Raw genomic sequence first — 19,872 nt, 5'->3', positions numbered from 1 at the left:
TAAATGGGATCAACAATTCAAAACCGCATTGTGTATTTCCTCGGGTTGTCTGTATATTAAAACTGGTTTGAGGAACTGATATCTTTGTTGTGATAAACATCCTCAAAACACACAAATCAAGACTGGCAAGCAGCACCTGGCTTAGGTGTCAAATACTTTATCTGAACACTGTAAATTGGGTTGAATATAGAAAATCAATCTAAATTAATCACATTTTGAGTTCCTCATATGGTGGCTCGAATTTTAGGCCAAAAATGCCTTTCTATGGTAGTGGGCAGCCCCTGTTCTCCATGTTTTTTAGAGGTTTCTTTTCTTCAACACAAATAAAACAAATTATCAGCTCGTTAGCAAACTGGCAGAAGTGGTTAACATTCGTTAAAGAAGAGAAACCTCCAAATACATGCAAGACAAGCGGCCCACCTCTGCCTTACCACAATTATGTAAAGCTATACTCTCTCTCAACACACACACGGAAAAAACAGCTCACACTTTGTTTGATTTGAATCACATCGATCTTTTAGCATTTAATTAAAGTTTGACGTTCAAGTATTATAGAATGTCAAAATCTACTTTAAGAAAATTAGTCATTGTTCTTTCTTTTAAGTTCACAGCTAGTAGTTGTAGTCCCACATTTGGAATCATTAATCAGTTAAAAAAAAAAGTTTCGTCCTTTGTTAAAACATCCATGTAGCCTTAATTTGCCCGTTTCCTCCTTAAAGGGAAATTGTGTATTATTTGGCGCAGGGGTCACCAACCCTTTTGAAGCTGAGAGCTACTTTTTGTTACTGACTAGAACAAATGGCTGCCAGTTTTAGCTGCAGTTCTAAAATAATATCCTGTTATTACAATGTTGTTACTATGTTGTTAGCAGGAGGTAATTATTTGAATTTGAGTTAAAATAGGTTAAGTTGACCACCGAGACAACATGCAAGTTAGAAATAAAATTTCCAAGGTGTTTTTGGGGGCTACCTGTTGCATGTGTGCTCCTTGTTGGACACCCCTTATTTAGCACCTCCTAGTAATTCAAAACATTATTATCAAAATAACAACACTGATTTGAATAATAAGCAAGAATACATGAACTGTTACAAATAAGTGATTTTTTTGTTTAAAAATACTCAAGAATTCTTACTAGCTTACCTAAGCACTTTGGGAAGTCTTGACTTGAAAAGAGCTATATAAATGCAGATCATTTCATTTCATAGAGGGATCTAACATGACTGTTTGCCATCCTGCTGCTAGGCCAAAAACTTTGCCAAAGGCTGGGCAAAGAAATGAGAACAAAAATGCTGTGGTTTGTCCATTTTGAGTTCCCATAGTTGGTATTTCTTTCCTGTATTTGCACATCACAATCCAGCGACATCTAGATGTCAAATGTTATAAAGTGTGCATTTAACACAAGAACTTGAATTTCATCGAACGAGACTTCCATGTGACCACACAAAATAAGGTTCCCTTTTGTCTTTATTATGAGTGCAACACAAGAATAAAATAAGATGCGAAATTTTCCAAAATGTTTAAGCCATCTTTCCAACAGAAACGACAGAATAAATAAAATAAATATTTTCCCTAAAGACAACAGGTAAAAAACTGCACAATTTCAAGGGTTGCCGGAGAGCAGTGTTAAAAAATGTATGTGCAATATAGAGAACATGGGACAAGGGTTTCCATAAACCTTCCGTGAAGCAACCTAGGGAGCTGTCATTTGTCACTTAAACTCAGACATGCTGAACAGCCAACATTTTCTCCTGTAAGGCAGCAACTTGTCGCTTCAGGCTCTGGAGCTCGCTTTCCTTTACGCGCAGCAGGATCTGTAAAAATACCATTTAAAGCCTTCATTCACAAATATTCTTGAAATACAAACATTTATGGAGTACAGTTTTTTTTGGGATATGTGAAATTCAAATTAATTCCTTATTGCTTACTCCTCATCCAATCACTTTAATGGAATTTAGTAGAGATGACTTTCCTAAAAAAATATTTAAAGATATTTTTTGCTCATCAGGTACGGTGTTTTAAATAGTTATTGCTCCCTTCCTCATTTCTGAGTTTTTTGCATATTTATCATTAAATCATCAAATCAATTTTAATATCACAGGCAGACAACCCAATTAAGTACATATTGCAGTTTCAAAATTTTGATTCCATTTTTCAAAGTGATTACAAAAGACCTTTTTTTTTTCAATTAGGCACAGAACGTGTAGTGTTTTCCCTCTCAATCATGCAGATATCCATCCATCCATTCATTATCTACACCACTTAACCCCAGTAGAGTCGCGGGTGTGCTGGAGCCCATCCCAGCTATCTTCGGGCAGTGGGCAGGGGACATTCTGAACTGGTTGCCAGCCAGTCGCAGGGCACACAGAGACAGACAACTCACTCGCTCATTCACACCAAGGGACAATTTGTACCGGCCAAAAAACCTGAAATGCATGTTCTTGGAATGTGGGAGGAAACCTGAGTGCCCGGAGAAAACCCATGCAAGCACAGGAAGAACATGCAAACTCCACACAGGAAGGTTCAATCTCATGACCTCAGAACTGTGCCGCACATGCGTTAACCACTGTGCTGCCATGCTGCCCTCATGCAGATATGTTGCAAAATATTCCACGTGCCATGGTTCTCGAGAAATCAATACTCCAAGTAGAGTTTGACTTCATACCCTCTAGAGCTGTGATGTCACTGGAAGACAACAAGGAATCCAAACAAAAGTGCGTCCCGTTAAAAAACAAACGGCAATCGTAGTAATCAGTGAATGCATAGAGCTTATTTTTGCTTGAGTAATTGGGACCTTTCTCACTGTGTCGCTGGGGGACTTCTGACTGTTTTGTCTGAGTTGCATTCTTTAATCATCAAAAGCTTCATGTAGTAAGTTAACCTGACGTCGTTTACAGCTTGTATTTCCATTTTGCCTTCGCCTCTTGTTAGGTATGTGATTGTGACTTTTCCTTTGTGTTTTTTGCCGCATGTCTTGCCGTTAATATAATATTGTCCAAGTAGCTCCCCCGTTAGTGTGCAGGCCCCCAGGTTAGCAGTCGGCTAGCCGGCTAGACTGCCATGCTAATTGTTCCTTGCTCGGTTCGTGTTTGTTGCCGTATTTATTTTTGTTGTTGGCTCCAAGTTATTCTGGGTGCTTACTGTATGGTCTTGGTCAGCCAGCCTCCCATTTTTTCCGCAGATCGGTCCCAGTTCGCCCTCTACAGCAGCGGGCGGCAACCTATGACACGCGTGCCAGCAGTGCCATGCAAGGGTTAACCAGTGGCACGCGAGCGCACGGCAAAATAATGATTATATTTTAAAATGCGCATTTTTGCTGGAATTTAGACATTTTCAGTTGCGCGCCGTGTTATTTAGAGGCTTTATGTTAGGGCCTCGTGTGTGAGTGAGTTTGCGCGGCGCCAAGCAGAGGAGAGATTGACCCAGCCAACGAAACACACGGGCGCGATAAATGAACGAATCATGTTGGCTCCTCGAGCGAAAACATCTCGTTCTTTCCAGCCAGCATGGACGGACAAATGAAACTTTGTGCAAAAAATGACCGTGCTATTTAGTGCATTATGCCTCGAGAGCGTTGTACCTTGCACAGCGAGTGTTAAACGTCATTACGAGACGAAACATAAATTTAAGGCGTAGACATTAAAACACGCAGTGTCCAGGTATGGCAAACAAACTTAGACCCTGAAAACCTTTGTCACCCCTAAAAACACCACAACTGAAGCAAGTTATCACATTGCTCACTGCATAGCAAAGCACAGAAAATCATTTACTGATGGGGAATATTTTAAAGAAGCGTGTGTGCGCACGCGTGCCTTCTGCTTTGCTGATGTTATTTCAAGTTTTGATATTTTCTGCAACAAGATATCATTGATGAATGGTATGCTAGCTGTCCATAGCACTTGTTTTTTGATTGTAGTTCATTGTTAATGAAGAATGGTCTATTCTGGTTAATTCTTGTGGCAAAAAGTTGAAGTCATGGATGGCTACAGGCCTTTCCACTTGATATTCACATTTATTTTGTAGTTGATTGATGAACAAGAATACTGAAAGATAAATTGGTCAGTTATACCAGTGTTTTTCAACCAGTGTGCCATGGCACACTAGTGTGCCGTGAGACCTTAACTAGTGTGCCGCTGGAATTTACCCAATTTTATCTTTCCCAAAAACCAGGCCATTATCCAGTATTTTTTATATCTTCAAACGAGGAACTATAATAGTCATCCATGTCAGTAGGTGGGAGTAGATTTTTATACACTTTTTATATACTAACTTCTGCTCATGAGGTATGAATTTATATCCATGTTGTATACTTGGACTGGTGTACAATTACAGTTCTGTTGGATATTAAAAAAATGTTGTGCGAGTCATTAATCTCGGTGTAGCACACTTATTTACAAGGAAATTTGAAAGTGGCACTCCACACCGAAAATGTTGCTGACCCCTGCTCTACAGTATCCAGCTAGCCTGCCGTGATCATTTGACATACAGTATTTTACGTCTGGGTTCATGTTTTTTTGACGTAACGTTTTTGTTTGTTTTTTTGGTCGGCTCCCGGTCATCCTGGCTGCTGACTGCATGTTTTTGGTCAGCCCACCTCCCGTTTTTCTGCCGATCGGTCTCGGTTAGCCCTTTTTGGCAGCCAGCTAGCCTGCCGTTTCCCGGCTGGGTTAACCCCTGTTGGCTCTCTGGGTATTTTTTTTTTGCCAGTGTGCCCAGTTTGGGCTACTCGCCATTTGTTATACATTGGCTGCACCTACCTGCGACACAACACTTAGGGCATTCTCCACAAAGACTACCAAAAATGTTCTTTTATTTTAAAAAGTACTTTTGCCCTGAACCTAATAGCAAGTTAGGCCATCTTTGGCGGGGACAACAAAAATCGAATGTTTACAAAAATTGGTAATAAGTCTTTCACAATGTTGGAGGATTTTTGGCCCACTCTTCTATGTTTCAAATCTACTACATTGGAGGGTTTACTAGCATGAACGGCCCATTTAAGGTCACACCACAGCATCTGAATTGGATTTAAAAAAAAATTGTGCCATAATTAATACAATCAACAATTTAAAACTGCCTTTTTTATTTCCTGGTTTTGTCTCTGTGTGATATTAAAATTAGTCTGATTATCTGAAACCTCTGAGAGTGATAAATATGCATAAAACACAAAAACCAGGAATGGGGAAAATACTTTTTTACTGAACTGTAGGTCACTATCAGAGGTAAGATCTTAAGTCCAACCCCGAGACCAAGCCCGACCCAGGTCTGGCCTAAAATATCAATCATGACGTTTGGGTCGAGGCGGGGTTCTATCTTCCTGCTATTAAAAAAAACATACCGGTATTTATAAAAATGGATACTAAATGTATATCAAACTAAAAAAACAGAATTTATTGAAGAGACCTATATATTTCAAATAACTCATTTTTGTTTCTGTCTGTTATCCACCATCATTGTTTTTCTTAGTCTATCTATCTCCCTTCATTTTAAAGTGACGCGCTAGATTCATAAGAAGGTACTGCAGCTGTGGTTTATGGTCCAATTTTTACCCGTTAAAGTGACGAACTGCCCTAAAATTAACCTGTCCACTTTTTAAAAAATTGTCAATGATGGAAAATTGTCGGGTAATGTAACCTCTGCGACTCATAAATATAAAATATGTAAATGTTTAAACAGTTTTGTTTAACCTAGATTTCGTTACAAAAGACAAGTTTAAATTTATGATAAACCACCTCTCCTCCTCACAAATAGAAAATGAAACTTTGGGTTTGCTTCGAGCTCAGTCCTGCAAATCAAGTTAATTGGTTGGGCTTTAATACCCTCGGACCTGGGTCGGGTTAAGCTGGATGCTTTTGGGCCCTATCTTACATCTAGTCACTATAATAATGCTAAATAAGCAATGCGATTAAGCCTGCTTACCTCAGTTTTACAAATGATGGCATCATAATTCACAGGAAGTATCTCCTGCTTGGTCAGTCGACTGACCTCAGCTGCCAGGCAAGTACTCAGCTCCTGTAACACAAATACTTCTTTGATTTATTAAAAAAAAATCCGAAACATTTTCAAGAAGCCACCAAAAGTTCTGTTACGTGTCAAAGATAAACAGTAAATCAAGGTTGTAGACAAACCATGGACCACTGTGCAATAATTCAATACATTATGTTTGTAGTGTCCTAACCTGGTTTCGATTCATCAAGTCTTCATTCTCCTGCTGCTGCTGACTAAGTATTTTTCTCATATCATTCAGTTCCTGCGTCATGTGACCAACCTCCAAACATTTGAGAGTGAACTGACAGGAGAGATCGTCCAGGTCCTGCTGACAGGAGGCTAGTTCCTCACTGCGTGCAATGTGAATACCCGCATTGATGGTACAAGTTAATATGCTAACTTGTTGTGTGCTCTTTACCTGTGCAGTTTGTAGACTTCCTCAATGAGTGTGTTTCCTGTCAGGTGAAGTGGTTGACATTTTTGCATTTTTTTGTCCATCTCCACACGGTGAGCACGCTCAATAGCCCGGATGGCTGAACCCAATGAAGCATAAAAACAAATGAAGTTCATTACTCATTGATGACCATGTATATTGGCATTGAAATGCAGTTGCAACTTTAAATTGAATTCTGCTTATTTTCCCATCGCGGAGCTTCCCCCCATCAATCATAAGCGACTGATAGTTACTGAGTTACACACAGTATGAGCGTCTCACCGGTCGCCGTAGCAACAGCCTCCTCATTCAGCATCCTGTCTCTCTTGTCAAGGATGCAGTCAACTTCCTGGAGGTGTCGCTGTTGCAGCTCCTCCGACACCTTCTCATGACAGGCCTCCATGGCGGCCAGGCCACGTTCGCACTCTGCCTGAGGTCCCGCCCCCACAAAAAGATGACCTTGTATACATTGTCATGAACACTGAAGACCATTTCAGAAAATACAAAAATATCTAGAAAAACAAATTAAGATTTTAAAACCTTTGCTGATCAAAACAGAACTAAAATAATAGAACAGACCTAATTTAACGTACCGTAAATTTTGGACTATAAGTTTTTTCCCAAGATTTCAACCCTGCGGCTTAGGCAATGATGCACCTATCTTTTGTAACGGCAGCTAGGTTCACCCGAGCAGAGGTAAAAGTGAGGGACGTGGAATATATGTGTCGAGGAAGACGCAAGTTAAATGTAACTATGGGCTTTCTGCATGAATAAAACTAGCATGAACAGACACTCATCTTGGAAAAGGTGTCCTTAAAAATGTACTGAGTGCGCTCTATCGTCCAGATTTTATGGTAGTGGTCTTTGTAAAATTAAAAGATAAACAACTTTCATTTTTAAACAATGTTAACATTAACACATTATTAATGTAAGAAAAAATTATTTAAAACGCTCTGGGTCCCATACCTTTAAGTTCTCCATATCCTCTTCATGTTTTGTTTGATTTGAACTCAGTGTTTTTTTCATGATTGACAACTGCTCCTCCAGATCCATCACGTGATCCATCAAAAGAGCCACTTGACCCGCATCCTGGCATGCTGTCCCTTCCACGTCTTCCTCTTGGGCTTCTTGTAGCGTCTGGATGCCGACGTCGACACCCACAGTGCTCTTTTCTGCTGGGGAGAGTTTCCCTCGCAGTTCAGCGTTTTCTTCCAGCAGACGGTCACACTTGCTCGTTACGTGACAGCAGAAAGCTGCCTCAGTGGAGAAAATGAAAGTGGCGCGCAAGCGCTCGGCCGTCATCCTGACTTTGTCACTCCCACCCCAGGAGGCCGCATTCATCCACGATGAAAAGATCTGGACAATTCTCCCCAAAAAATCCACGCCACTATCTTCAATCCAACTCTGATGGTCGTTATTGTTCAAGGTTTGTCCGCTTTCCAATGTAGTGGCATGTTCAGCGTTCTTGAGGATATCTTGGATGTTTTCTTTGAGTTTCCTGTTCAAACTACAGGGGTTCTTATCTTTTGTAAGGTTCTGACCCAACATCAAGATTTGATTTTCAGGATTTATCTGATGTGTTAAGTCACCGACAAGCTCTTCATCTTTTTCTTGCGGATAGAAAGTGTTGGCATTGATGGTCTCTAAAAGTACACTCCAAAGCTCCTCCAGTTTCAGCTGACCGGAAGTGACTGGAGGCCAAGTTTCTTTGTCGCCGATCTTACTTCTTCTTCCAGCTTCAAGTCTATCAACGACCTCCAAGAACCTGTCCAGAACCCTCCACTTAAGCATGCTCCACTCTAGCATTTGCTGTGTTTTACTATCCGAAGTAATAGACCTTTGGATGTCCTCCTCGTTTTGTATGTGAAGCATCCCAGCTCTCTTTAAGACTTCATTCTCTGCCTGGAGCTGCTTGCAACTGACCTCTGATTGGTGGAGCTTCCTCTCGAGCTCTGACAATTTAGCCTCAGTGGCTTGGAAGCATCGCAACAATAAGACCTCTGAGTTCGCCTTGACTGCTACCTTATCATTTGCCACGCTAGCCTCCTCCACACCTTCTTGTAGCTGCAGGAGAAATTCAGCGTCCCCCAGTCTATCCTTTGGGGTGCTGATCAGGGTCTGTGCCTCCAAAAGTTGCCGGTCTTTTTCCAGAAGTTCCTTTTCAAGGTCCTCTATCTTTCTAGAAAGCGGTTCTGAGCATCTGAGAAGGAGTTCCTCCTTGAGACGTTGAATCTCACGGTCAGCTTCACTTAACTGGTTGAGCATCTCCTGGTTGCGTTGGTTGAGCGCTTCCTTTTGGCAGCACAGGAGCTCGACTTCCTGGGAAAGTTTTGTTATCTCGGACTGATCACCACCTGCCTCAGCAGGGGTGCTCAACATGGATGAACGGCAGTCGCCTTCTGAGTCCAGACACGTTGGACCATCTTTTCTGAGTTGCTCACAGTGGTCACACGTGAAGTCCTCCAAGTCGAAATGTCCGTTTTGAGCGCCGCATTCAGTCTGAAGGTCTGAGCTATCTGAGCCCACACAGACCAAACTTTCACACCATTTGGGAAGTGAATCCTCATCTGCTTCATTCATCCACATATTGGACGGGTTGTTAACAAGATCCTGATTTATTGGCATTCTGCTTTCTATGATTCCAACCACCGGACTTTCAACCAGAGAGTGAACATCATCTCCATTTCCTGATATTTGCAAATCCTCCAACTTCATAAAATACAAAAAGAAAACAGAAGTTTGACTAAATTTTATGAACACTGAAGACCAAATTTATGTTTGATTACAGCTGATGTTTGTGATGTCAAATTAATTAAATTGATGTAAATCCTTACCTTTGCAGAGGTGTGACAAGAAGTCCACATGGTTAAACGAGCCTCCAACTCTTGCCTACCACGTTCGGACAATTCCAGCTGACACTTTAGATCTTCAAACTTTAATACAAACAACTCAAATTATTGAAGAAAAACGTATTGATTATCAATACTACATTAAACAATAGCTCTAGCTCATGACTGGTGTTGGGAATAACGTCATTGAAAAAAAAACGCTGTTATGTAACATAATTACTTTTTCCGCCGTTACAACGCTGTTATCGTGACTGCCAGTCCGAAGCAGTGTACTCTTTGAAAAAATTAAGGAAATTACCGGCTTTAAGGAGTCAAACAGAAAGAGAGAGAGGGGGGTAGAGAGAAAGCAGAATTGAGACAGAGGGATAAAGGAGAGTGAGAGAGGTAAAACAAGGGCTTGTTATATTGTGTTACCGTTGACTTTGGTTGTGAACAAAATATTTGAAGTGCAGTTGCCTATTTCTTCTTGACCAGTGTCTCTTTTTGTGAGTGTTTGAAATATTTATTTAACACTTCAGTGTTAAAATCCCTTAATATTTTTGAACTGTTTACTTTTGTTGTGTGAAAATACTTGAAGCACAGTAACAAATGTCTACTTGAGCAGTTGTCTGACTAGAGATTTTAATGTATTCGATAGAGTGAAACTCACTTCTTATGTTTTATAATTGGCTTTTGTTGTGAGCAAAAGTAGGCTATGTCTACTTTACCAGTTGTCTCAGGTTATGAGAGTTAAAATTACTTTATTGAACTCACTTTATATAGTTAAGCGCCGCTGGTATAGTGGTATCATGCAAGATTCCCATTCTTGCGACCCGGGTTAGATTCCCGGGCGGCGCACCATTTTATTGTCTGGCAACCAGTTCAGGGTGTCCCCTGCCCACTGCCCGGAGATGGCTGGGATTGGCTCCAGCCCCCCCGCGACCCTAATAAGGATAAGCGGTACAGCTGATGAGATGAGGCTTTATATTGTTACTGCTAATTGTAATTTTATTATATCGTTTACTGTTTATTTTTGTTACACTTCAAGTGTAGGATAAATAGATTGCGGGTAAAGTGCAATAAATATTAAAAGGTTCGATAACACAACTACCTGTCTGTTCTTCTTTATTCAACGCACTCAAATAGAACTCAGAAAATTTCAATTTTCTTTGACATACAACATAGAACTTTTTCTAAAGTAACAGAAATAGTTACTTTCCCTGGTGATTAGTTACGTTTACTATAGAGTAATTCAGTTACTAACTCAAGTTACTTTTTGGAAGAAGTAGTAACTATAACTAATTATTTTTTAAAGTATCTTAGCCAACACTGTTTATGACTGAGGTAAGTTTGTTTTTACAGGAGTTAGCAGGAAAGTTCGCTGGTAAAATGAATAGCTATCTAATAATCAATTTATTTGAAAAAAATATGCATTTTACTTTATGCCACTAAAAACGTACAAACTACCATTGTTCAGGTACACATACTTTTAGGTGGCAGAGTAATTCATGACATGCTTTGTAGGTTTTATACTTCTGGATTACTTAATTTAGATGGGTTAGTGGCATGCATACCTTGAAAGGATTTGGCCCCAAGTGTAAATTAGTAAGTTGGTGAGTTAACCAAAATAAAATATTGAAAATATAGTTGCGTATTTAGTTAGTACAGTTGCATATTTAGTTAGTACATTAATAGTTTTATTTTTGTAGATTATAGTAAATTAAGTATTGAAATTCTTATGATCTAATTGTTTTGCTGATATGAGTTCAGTTTTAACGCCTACATGGGTTTCTTTCAATGGCTTCTAAAGTTTTATCACGTCCATTTGTGTAATTTTTGTCCATTTTTTAAGAGATTCAGCTCCCTCAGTCTCATTGTGTCTCTCATTGTCATGTGTGCAGATCAACATTTTAGATTTGGCTGTCTGTGTTTGGTCATTGTTGACTTCCCTCAAAGTCTATGTCATGGTCTTTCCCAGCCAAGTCCCAGCCACATGTTCGTCTTGATCTTGTCACGGTGTATCTCATTTTAGACTCTTGTTTTTAGTTCATGGTATTTATTCATTGGTATTTTTCGCATATGTTTGAAGAATCAAGTTTATTGAAGACAACTTTGCCTCACTTGAATTAGCTTCCCCTCAATTGTGCTTGCGGGACAAAAAAGCAGCCCATTTCTGTTACAGAAATTGATGAGTATGTATGAGAGTTTGTCATTTTCTTACCAAATAAATAAGCAAGTTATTATGTTGGTATGTTAGTTGTTTCTTAATAAATGAGGTCATTTTAAAATAGAGTGAGTTATGTAATGGATAAGCACTGCCAAATGTGCTCTTTCACAAACTAGTATTATTAAGATTGAATTGTGAGCTTGAGATTGAATGGTTTAATTAGTAAATGGGTGAGTCATTTATTAACTATTTAGATTGTGAGTACTGTACAGTGTTTGTTAAAGTGTCTGTTATTTGATTCATAAAAATAATAATATAATTACGGTCAGCTCATATGTGAACAATGGAAATTTGTATTCGTTTACAGGTGAGTTAGTAAAAGACTGAGTGTTGAATTTAATTAGTTGGTCAGTATGTTATTAAGTGTTTAAGTGGGTGCCAGTTGTAGACCACAACATTATAACAAAAAACCGAGGCATGCGCGTCACATACTGACCGCCTTCTTGTAGTTCTGCGTGGAGTTTGCGTTGCTGTCGTTGATGTCAAGGATTTTGGAATTCTTAAGTGAGTTTTTCTTCTCCACCTGCTTCCAGCAAGCCTCCATTTCATCCTTCAGACTAGAGGCGGCTGCATCGCCCATAACTTCTCTGCCGGAAGACAAACCTAGGATGCTCTCGTAGCGCCTCCTCCTTGCTTCCCTCCGCTTTTTCTTCTCCAGCTCACCATACGGCGGCGGTGGCGGAGGTGGGGGTGAGGACCGATCGACCGTTTTCACAGTTCCGCTTGGAGGTCGAAAGTCCTTCCAATCGAAGGTCTTGTAGCGGCCTTCCCGCCTTCGTTCCTGAACACTCCGGGGCTTAGAATGCCGATCTAGCTCCGACCACACTGGAGCAATGTCCGGTTTAACCAAAGATTCCAATTTTGGGCTGAAAACAGACACAAATTCCGACAAACTGGATTTTATACATGAATTCAGAACATGATGACTGTGAACAAAAAGAATATGGGTGGTGGTATGAATGATGAAGAGACAGCGAATATAGTGTGGGCTCGTCATTGACTGGAGTCATATTTCAGTTTCATCAAATATTCATAAATTACAAAGGTTGGATTAAGTTGTCTAGTTCATAAATTAACATGGTTTACACCTGCGGTGAAAAAGGTGAAATGTCTAAGTTTGTGTTATGAAGTTATTAGTCAAGAAGGTTCAAGTTCACTTGTAAGTGAGCTTCAGATGTATAATTTTACTGAATGTTTTATTGATGCAGATGCATATTAGTGTATGTTTGCATGTACTGTTGATTTGATGCGTCTAGGCCTCAATCCCATTACTTCCTCTGTCACCGACCTCCAACATTTCTTATCTTTTTCCTCCCCCTTCTACTTCTTTGGGAAGGACAAGGAAACCATTTTTCTAGTGACATCGGAAATGGTGTTAATAATAAACTAAAGTTTAACTTTCAAAAAGAATAAGTACTGAGGAGTACTGCGGTTAATACTTGTTTATTCTTCTTCGACTTTCCCCGCAACCATCTCTCCGGGCCTCTATTCTTTTTCTTGTCACACAGCGCCTTTGGAGGAACTTACATGCCATTACACAACATAAACACATGTAATTTGTTTATTCCCTCCAAGGATTGTTTCCAGCTGGTAGGTAATGCTGGTGGGGCGTGACTAAGGACAAGCTAGGGCGATACCGACCTAACTTTGTGAAAAGGGGCTAGTCGTCCTTACTCTTCCACCTCACTCTATGCCAAGGGTCTCCAACAGATTGCCCGCAGGCACCAGGTTGCCCCTAAGGACATTTCTGGTGTCCGCGGAGCTCTTCAGAAAATAGCTCACCAGTAGGGTCATTGTGATTTTCTAGTAAATTGTTTTTTTAATGGTCAACTGAGTCTTTTTAACCCCACCTCCAATAACTAACATGGGAAAAACATAGTAACAACATTGTAATAACATGATAAGTTTTAGTTTTAGAAATGCATATCAAACTGTATGCCCTTGGCGCTAATTATTAACAAAAAGTGGCTCTAATATATTTATTCATTCATTCATTTATTTAAAATACAATGTTCATACCTGGTGATGTCAGGAGCAGTATTCACGTTTTTCAAAAAAGCTTGGATCCAGTTCCTTCGTATTCTGGCCGTTAAAGCTGACAGTGTGTAGATGCAATTTGGAGTCTAGAAAATGATGAATTAAATTTCAAAATTCACTTTGCTAAAGAAAGGCCAAACCAAATTTTGTTTTACATTTTTTACGTGTCTTACGTGAATCTGGAGGCCATAATTTTTATGGATTTGCTGTTCATTGACTTTGAAGCAATGACTTAAGTCCACTTCGCCTTCCTGCTCTGAAGCCTGGTGGCAGGAAGTAAAACATTGCATTATCATAGAAAGAGAAAAGAAACAGAACACAAATATAAAGGGTAATAGAGAAAGACAGCTTGCCTCCTCAGCAACTACGTCCTTGTAAAACTTGAGGCAGTCGGCAAACAAGACAAACCAGTACTTTCGCCACTAGAGAGTGACAAAGAATTTAAACATGAGTGCTTTAAGCATTGATTTTTAGGGGGGAGTTACACTGTGAAAAAAGTTAAAATCAAGTAAATTGATACTTTTAAAATCAAACATGACCATTGAACTTTGAAGTTCACAACAAAAGAAGGGAGATTTTCTCTCTACTGAATTAAAATCTGATATTTGCAAATCTCTGCATTTACTCCAGAAAAAAACAGTGGAAGTAAAAATTATGGATTTCCAAATAGTCATATATTGTAGAAACCCCAAGTTTGAACTTGGAGTCATTTATTAATATATGGTGCTGATTGAATATCAGTGGTTAGGGCTTTAACAAATGGCCAATCATTGCTCTGCTTAAGAAAGTACCTGAACAGTGATTGGTCGTTAGCAAAGCCATGGAAACTTTGTGGTTATCTTCACTCAACACTTTAAAAATAACTGCCCCAACAGATAGATAAAATAGGTTGAATTTGTTTTTTTAACCTTATCTTACATCATAAAATAATCAAAATGCCGAATTTAGACAACTAATGGTACATACAACACACTTTTGTTCAAAAATCCCCTGGGTTCACTTTTACTTTATTACAGGTAAGAGAACATCAGGAGTTGAATCATTATATATTTGTACTCTTTCGGTTAGATCAATTTAAATTTTTTATTTTTTCAAAGCAAATTTTTTTTTAATCCAAATAATCAATGGTAAAATTGATCAACAGAGTTCGTGATTAGTCAATAATTGTAAAATGCGGCCTTAGTTCATACTGAATGAAGAGTGTGGGGTCGACATTTACCTGAGCATCATCGTCAAGCTTTTCAAGCCAACCTTTTTTGAAGTTTAACAAATCTGGCTGCAAAAAAAAAAACATTTTTTTTGAAAATTCATTGTGTTCACATAATTTCAAATCAAAGTAAACATGGTTTGCAGTGTGGATTAGTCCACCACTGAGCGCCATGGGTGGGGGCTTGCCACTGCCCCACTGGATCACCGCACTGACCGCTGGATGCTTTTAGGCAATCGTAATCCAAAAGCTGTTTGTGGAGCGAGTCCAGAGACGATTACAATTGTGGCAACACGCACGACAGTCTCATTAAAAGCAGCGACCAGCTGGAATCAGCATCTGTGTTGATACTAAGATAAACAGATGCCACAATGCCAACCATTGCCATTCCTACACCATTATCATGCACGAAGGAGGGACAGAGCCATGCTAAGATAGGTCACATTTACTCTACTTCCATTACAGGACTTTTGCACAACATTTGGATCGTCTCTTAAAAGTTAATGTTTTAATTTGGAATAGAGTGTAATTACATACTACAGTGAATTAGCGAGCTAATATTAATGTGTGGATGAAGTAGTAGATTACCAAATAAATTCATAAATTGATTAACAAATGAGGATTGGGTGTTAAGTCTTATAATAGAATGGGTTCGGAGGAAAAAAGGTATAGCCTACATTTGGAAGTGTTTACCTCTCGACCGGAGGGGCGAGCCTCACTCCTGCTCAACCCAGCCAAGGTAAACTCCACATCTTGTTCTACCCTGGAAGTCTTATCAAGTGCCTCTCTTCTGCAAAAGTCACACCTGCAAACATGACAACCACAAAAAATGATTACATTCCATTGAGTTATTGGGTTGGATTGGAAAATTGTCAGATAGTAGTGAGCATATTTGCTTAATGTTCATGTAGGTAGCTCACGTTTCCTGGGAAGTCCGATCACAGTGTGGAAGAAAGCCACCGTGTGTTGAGTATGTGTCTCCAACATCACACATCCTACAGTCTGTAAAGGGAAGAAGACAGAAGTTGAGAAGATAAGCAGAAGGTTGTGATGTGAGGAGAAAGCAAGTAATTAGAGATTAAGTCACTGTAATTGGCTGATGTTTTCAAATGCACCTATTATGAGGGCTTGGTGAGGGCTTGTGAGATCACTTCCTGAGACAGCCCAGATAGGGGCTTTCTCAACTTGGTCTTCCTGCAAATGGCCAGTGCCTACCACAATGTCCTTTTTGATGGTGACGCCCGAGGATGCCATCTTAGCAGTTGAAGTATCCTGTAGAAAAAAAAGAAGACCGCCTCTGTTTTAATAATCTTCCCTCGGAGGACATTGACTGAATGTTTGTAATTTTGATCTCATACTTGGACGCAGGTGGCATCCACTTTATGCTTCTTCTTGAAATTGTTGACATTGGCCAGCACAAATACTGAGAGCTGGTCACTCCACCTGAAAGTAAAGATACACTGATGAGTGTCCAGGACAGAAAACAAAAGACAGGAACTTCAAAGATGGGCCTGTAAGTGAAAGTACAGGAAGTTTAAAAACAGGACAGGACAGAACTGGCAAGACCTCTGTAAATGAGTGACCAGAAATTGTTAAGAAAGAAAAGTAAAAGAAGGTTAGTGAGGGATAAGAAACTTTCATCTAGAAAGAGCAGCTACCCGGTGATGGTGTCCTTGTTGTCCGCGCGAACGAAGATGTGCTGCTGTGCCGTGACGATGCACAAAGTGTTCTTCTGGCCGGTGCGCCCCTCCGCATCCAGCACAGCCGTGCATGCGTTCATGTTCAGCGTGCCTTGGGGTAAAGTGCTTGGCTAGTCCAGAAAATACAAAACAACTCTTATGAATTTGAGATCTGGTGACCATTTTAAAGTCCGACATTTGTGGTTAATGAAACGAAACAGAAATAATTCTAATGTGCGTAGACTTAATATTTGACAGGGATGAAATGGTTTAAGCGAAGGGGGAGGTGTGATGTGCATTAACATCTAGACTAATCCCAAATCCTCCGTGTAACATCTGGATCACCAGCTCATCCAAAGCGAAGGTTACGATTCCATCTTCGAAAAGAACGAAGAAACGACGCTGCCATTTCTGGTTGGATGGGGGAAGAGGCAGGCAGATGATCAAAATCAAAATAGCATTTTTCTCATCATCATTACCTTAACCAGGTCATTATGACAGCGCTGACTCACCCGTAATCTGTGTGTCGCCTTGTCAAAGTCTGCCGTCTCGGGTGCCAAACATAGCCAGCCTGCGTACACTGGCTTGGCCTGTGCGAGAAGGGGAACAAAGTCAATAAGAGGCAAACAGTCATACTCACATTTTGATAAAAATGCCGTCAGAACAAAATGCTTGTGCCAACGAAGCGCAACTTCATTTCACACTCAAGGGTACCAGTTCCATGATATAGTGTGTGGATTTTGACAAAAGTAAACAAAAATGCCATACTGTAATACAGGACACACCAATATGCATACACACCACAGTAAACAACACTTTTGTAATTCTGTAACCAAAACATTTCCCCACTGGAAATTAACTGCAGGGGGCAACACTAAATATATACCGCAGCACAACATCGGGCTGCCAAAATAAACCTTTGAAAACAACCCAGATGTATCACCATTGTCTTTTACATAGGCTTAAAAAATACAATTGTGAACTGTTTTCTGAAATCTCATTTGGTTCTGCAACAACCGTTATTTAATAAGTACATCACACCAGATACGTTTTTGATTAAGTGAGTAGCTCAATGATGCTTTGGAAGAAAACCTCAGTCAAGTACATTCTATATATCCGTGGAACCGGATAAAGTGTGGAAAATCTATGAGGCACCTTTCCATTTTCAGTCCTTGTGTAGTACATGTCTAGTAATTCAAACTGACCACAATAACAAAACAATAAAAATCTAAGGTAATTGAATATAACACAAACATCGTCCTGTATTTAAAAAAATAATAAAAATAAATCGGCTTTTAAATGCAATACTTTTGTTTGTCCTTACGTGTTCCTGTCGCGGGTGCGCAGGCACATGGAGCTCGCGTGACTTGAAGCAGTTCTGACATTTGCTTTTGTTGAAAAAGTTTGCCGTAAACTTCTCGCACGGACCAGCCGACATGTTTTGCTCCCAGAACTCTTCTTTGCGTTGCTGCCTTCCTTCCTTCTCGTTATTGTCGTGCTCTCGGTTTTGCACTTAAGCCCTCTTTCAGTCTTCACGTCTGCCACTTGCAGGTTGAGGCTCAACGTCACGAGGGTGACGTCACTACACGTCATGCTGCAGAACAAAACAAAAAGCCTGTGCTATCTCATTTTCACACTCGTTAAGTGAAGATATGATAAGAATACATTTCGAGGGAACCGGAGCTCCACTGTGGGGGTCCCGGCAGCAACGGCCTGGCTATTCGGGTGGTTGTGGAAAGAAGAAGCAAGAAAGGAGAGGACCCATCTGAGCGTCCCGGGCAGAGGACTGGATGATGCTGCTTGGGAGGGTGGGAAGAAATCCCACTTGAGAAGACAGAGCTGTGCCCCTGCACAATAGTATTGCCCTGTACACATTGTTTAACTGCTGTTAAAAGTGTCGATAGAGATTGTTCAAACCTCATATTGTTAGAAAATGATATAATGAAATTGTGAATATGTTTAATTGCTGTTAAAAGTGTCGATAAAGATTGTTCAAACCTCACATTGTTAGAAAATGAAATTGTGAATATGTTTAATTGCAGTTAAAAGTGTCGATAAAAATTGTTCAAACCTCATATTGTTAGAATGTGATATAATGAAATTGTGAATGTGTTTAATTGCTGTTAAAAGTGTCAATAAAATTGTTCTAACAAAAAAATAGTATAGTGCTTCTTTCGTCAAAAAATATCAAAAGTACTCGTTGATAAACTAAAATAATTTCTTACTATTCAAAAATTATAAACACAGTCAGCTACGGCAGTACATTTTTATTTAAGTTCAAGTCATGTATATTTGTATAGTCCTTAATCACAAGAATTCTCAAAGGGCTGTACAGACTACAGACTTCTATTATACCATCCCCTGATCTAAAACCTTCATATGGGCAAGGAAAGACTCAAAAACCTCAGCATGAGGAGGATAAAGGAACCTTGAGAAGGGGCCATACATTGTAATTAGATAACTGTGAAAATCAATCAACCAATTGACAAAAAGCGGGTGGGAGGACAAACAAAGGAGGACAGCATGGTTTTGCGATCTTTTTAGATGAGATATTTTAGTTATTTTGATTAAACTGGAGTTTATCTAGATTAAAAAATATTGTATTTTTCAATAATACATGTTAACGAGGAGCTGTGAGGGGACCAATTGAGACTTTCAAATGTGTGGGAAACACTTCAGTATTCTCGTGGATCATCCCAAAAATAACATTAACAATGTGACACTGTGACTAAAAATAATTAGGAGATGAAACCTAATGCCATTTAAAGTGTCGTCCATATCCCCTGTAAATCTAGTGGAAAGATCCCTGCGCCCTGCATTGTTCGATTCCCGTTGCATCCGGTATTTGCAATTGTGATAAGCATGATATTTTAACCTATCAATCAATGCACAAATATGTCACTTGTTTAATATAAGTGCAACCCTAACCCTTAATGTAGTTTTGATTATATGCACCTTATCATAAGGAGCACCTAATATATGGGAAAAAAATCACAAAAGAGAAATTTTTGTGGATGTGCCTTATAATCTGGTGTGACTTGTAGTGCTGAAAATATTGTACAATGAACTCCCAAAAAGCGATTGAGGTCAATCTGAACTGTTGCAAAAATTTTATCTTCTCTTTCCAGGAGTTTTAACGCTCACTATAACAAACCTAACAAACTGTGACCAAGACCAGGCTGGTGTTGCAGTACAGTTCAGACCCATAGAGTAAACAATACAAGGGGATGCTGGATGCTTTGTTAAAAATCTACTGCACGAAGGGCGTGTCGGGTTTCTATAAGGTCAGTCTGTGCAAGGCATTGTTTTGTAGTCCTTTTGCTACTAATATTTTTAAACTGACTCAGCTAATTTATTCTATTTTATTTGGATGTATACGTGCAAGTTGACTTTTGACAGTGTGATTCCAGTGGGTGATGATCGAGTAGAATATTATTGTCACTCTGACCTGTCGCCAAATATCAGTCTAAAGGGGGACA

The 19,872-nt window shown here is 39.6% G+C and overlaps 1 protein-coding gene and 1 non-coding gene across 7 annotated transcripts; one reads left to right on the top strand and one right to left on the bottom strand.

Annotated features, from left to right (window-relative positions):
• Positions 1 to 1,446: 1,446 nt before the first annotated feature.
• On the bottom strand, positions 1,447 to 17,957 carry LOC148374781 (uncharacterized). Of its 6 annotated transcripts, none has more exons than XM_088340875.1 (20): positions 17,718 to 17,953; positions 16,906 to 16,983; positions 16,739 to 16,804; positions 16,373 to 16,524; positions 16,073 to 16,157; positions 15,830 to 15,986; positions 15,635 to 15,716; positions 15,408 to 15,519; positions 14,727 to 14,783; positions 13,861 to 13,929; positions 13,681 to 13,770; positions 13,490 to 13,593; positions 11,907 to 12,336; positions 9,250 to 9,348; positions 7,382 to 9,124; positions 6,698 to 6,845; positions 6,401 to 6,515; positions 6,173 to 6,332; positions 5,914 to 6,006; positions 1,447 to 1,811 (listed from the first exon to the last, which is right to left on the bottom strand). In XM_088340875.1, exons 1-20 carry the CDS (start codon positions 17,829 to 17,831, stop codon positions 1,719 to 1,721), a joined length of 4,047 nt encoding a protein of 1,348 aa, XP_088197001.1. In that variant the 5' UTR covers positions 17,832 to 17,953; the 3' UTR covers positions 1,447 to 1,718. The 6 variants fall into 6 exon arrangements, 2 of the variants coding, with proteins under 2 accessions (XP_088197001.1, XP_088197010.1); XR_015850981.1 differs by having other exon boundaries at positions 1,787 to 1,811; positions 5,914 to 6,020; XM_088340884.1 differs by lacking the exon at positions 1,447 to 1,811 and adding an exon at positions 1,912 to 2,682.
• Positions 10,031 to 10,101, top strand: trnag-ccc (transfer RNA glycine (anticodon CCC)). Its single transcript has one exon. It is a non-coding gene; the product is annotated as a tRNA-Gly (tRNA).
• Positions 17,958 to 19,872: the final 1,915 nt, after the last annotated feature.

The sequence above is a fragment of the Urocampus carinirostris genome, chromosome 1, assembly GCF_059441175.1.
Source record: "Urocampus carinirostris isolate Australia breed hairy pipefish chromosome 1, RoL_Ucar_1.0, whole genome shotgun sequence".
Taxonomy (NCBI): domain Eukaryota; kingdom Metazoa; phylum Chordata; class Actinopteri; order Syngnathiformes; family Syngnathidae; genus Urocampus; species Urocampus carinirostris.
This window is presented reverse-complemented; position numbering and strand designations above follow the sequence as displayed.

Bases quoted from the DNA above. Each gene is read 5' to 3' on its own strand.
- LOC148374781 (XM_088340875.1), bottom strand. From the start codon at position 17,831: ATGTCGGCTGGTCCGTGCGAGAAGTTTACGGCAAACTTTTTCAACAAA. The intron at 15,987-16,072 runs GTATGAGATCAA...TTTTTTCTACAG, and splicing joins TGGATGCCACCTGCGTCCAA to GATACTTCAACTGCTAAGAT. The intron at 13,771-13,860 runs GCAAGCTGTCTT...TCCTGCCACCAG, and splicing joins AGGACGTAGTTGCTGAGGAG to GCTTCAGAGCAGGAAGGCGA.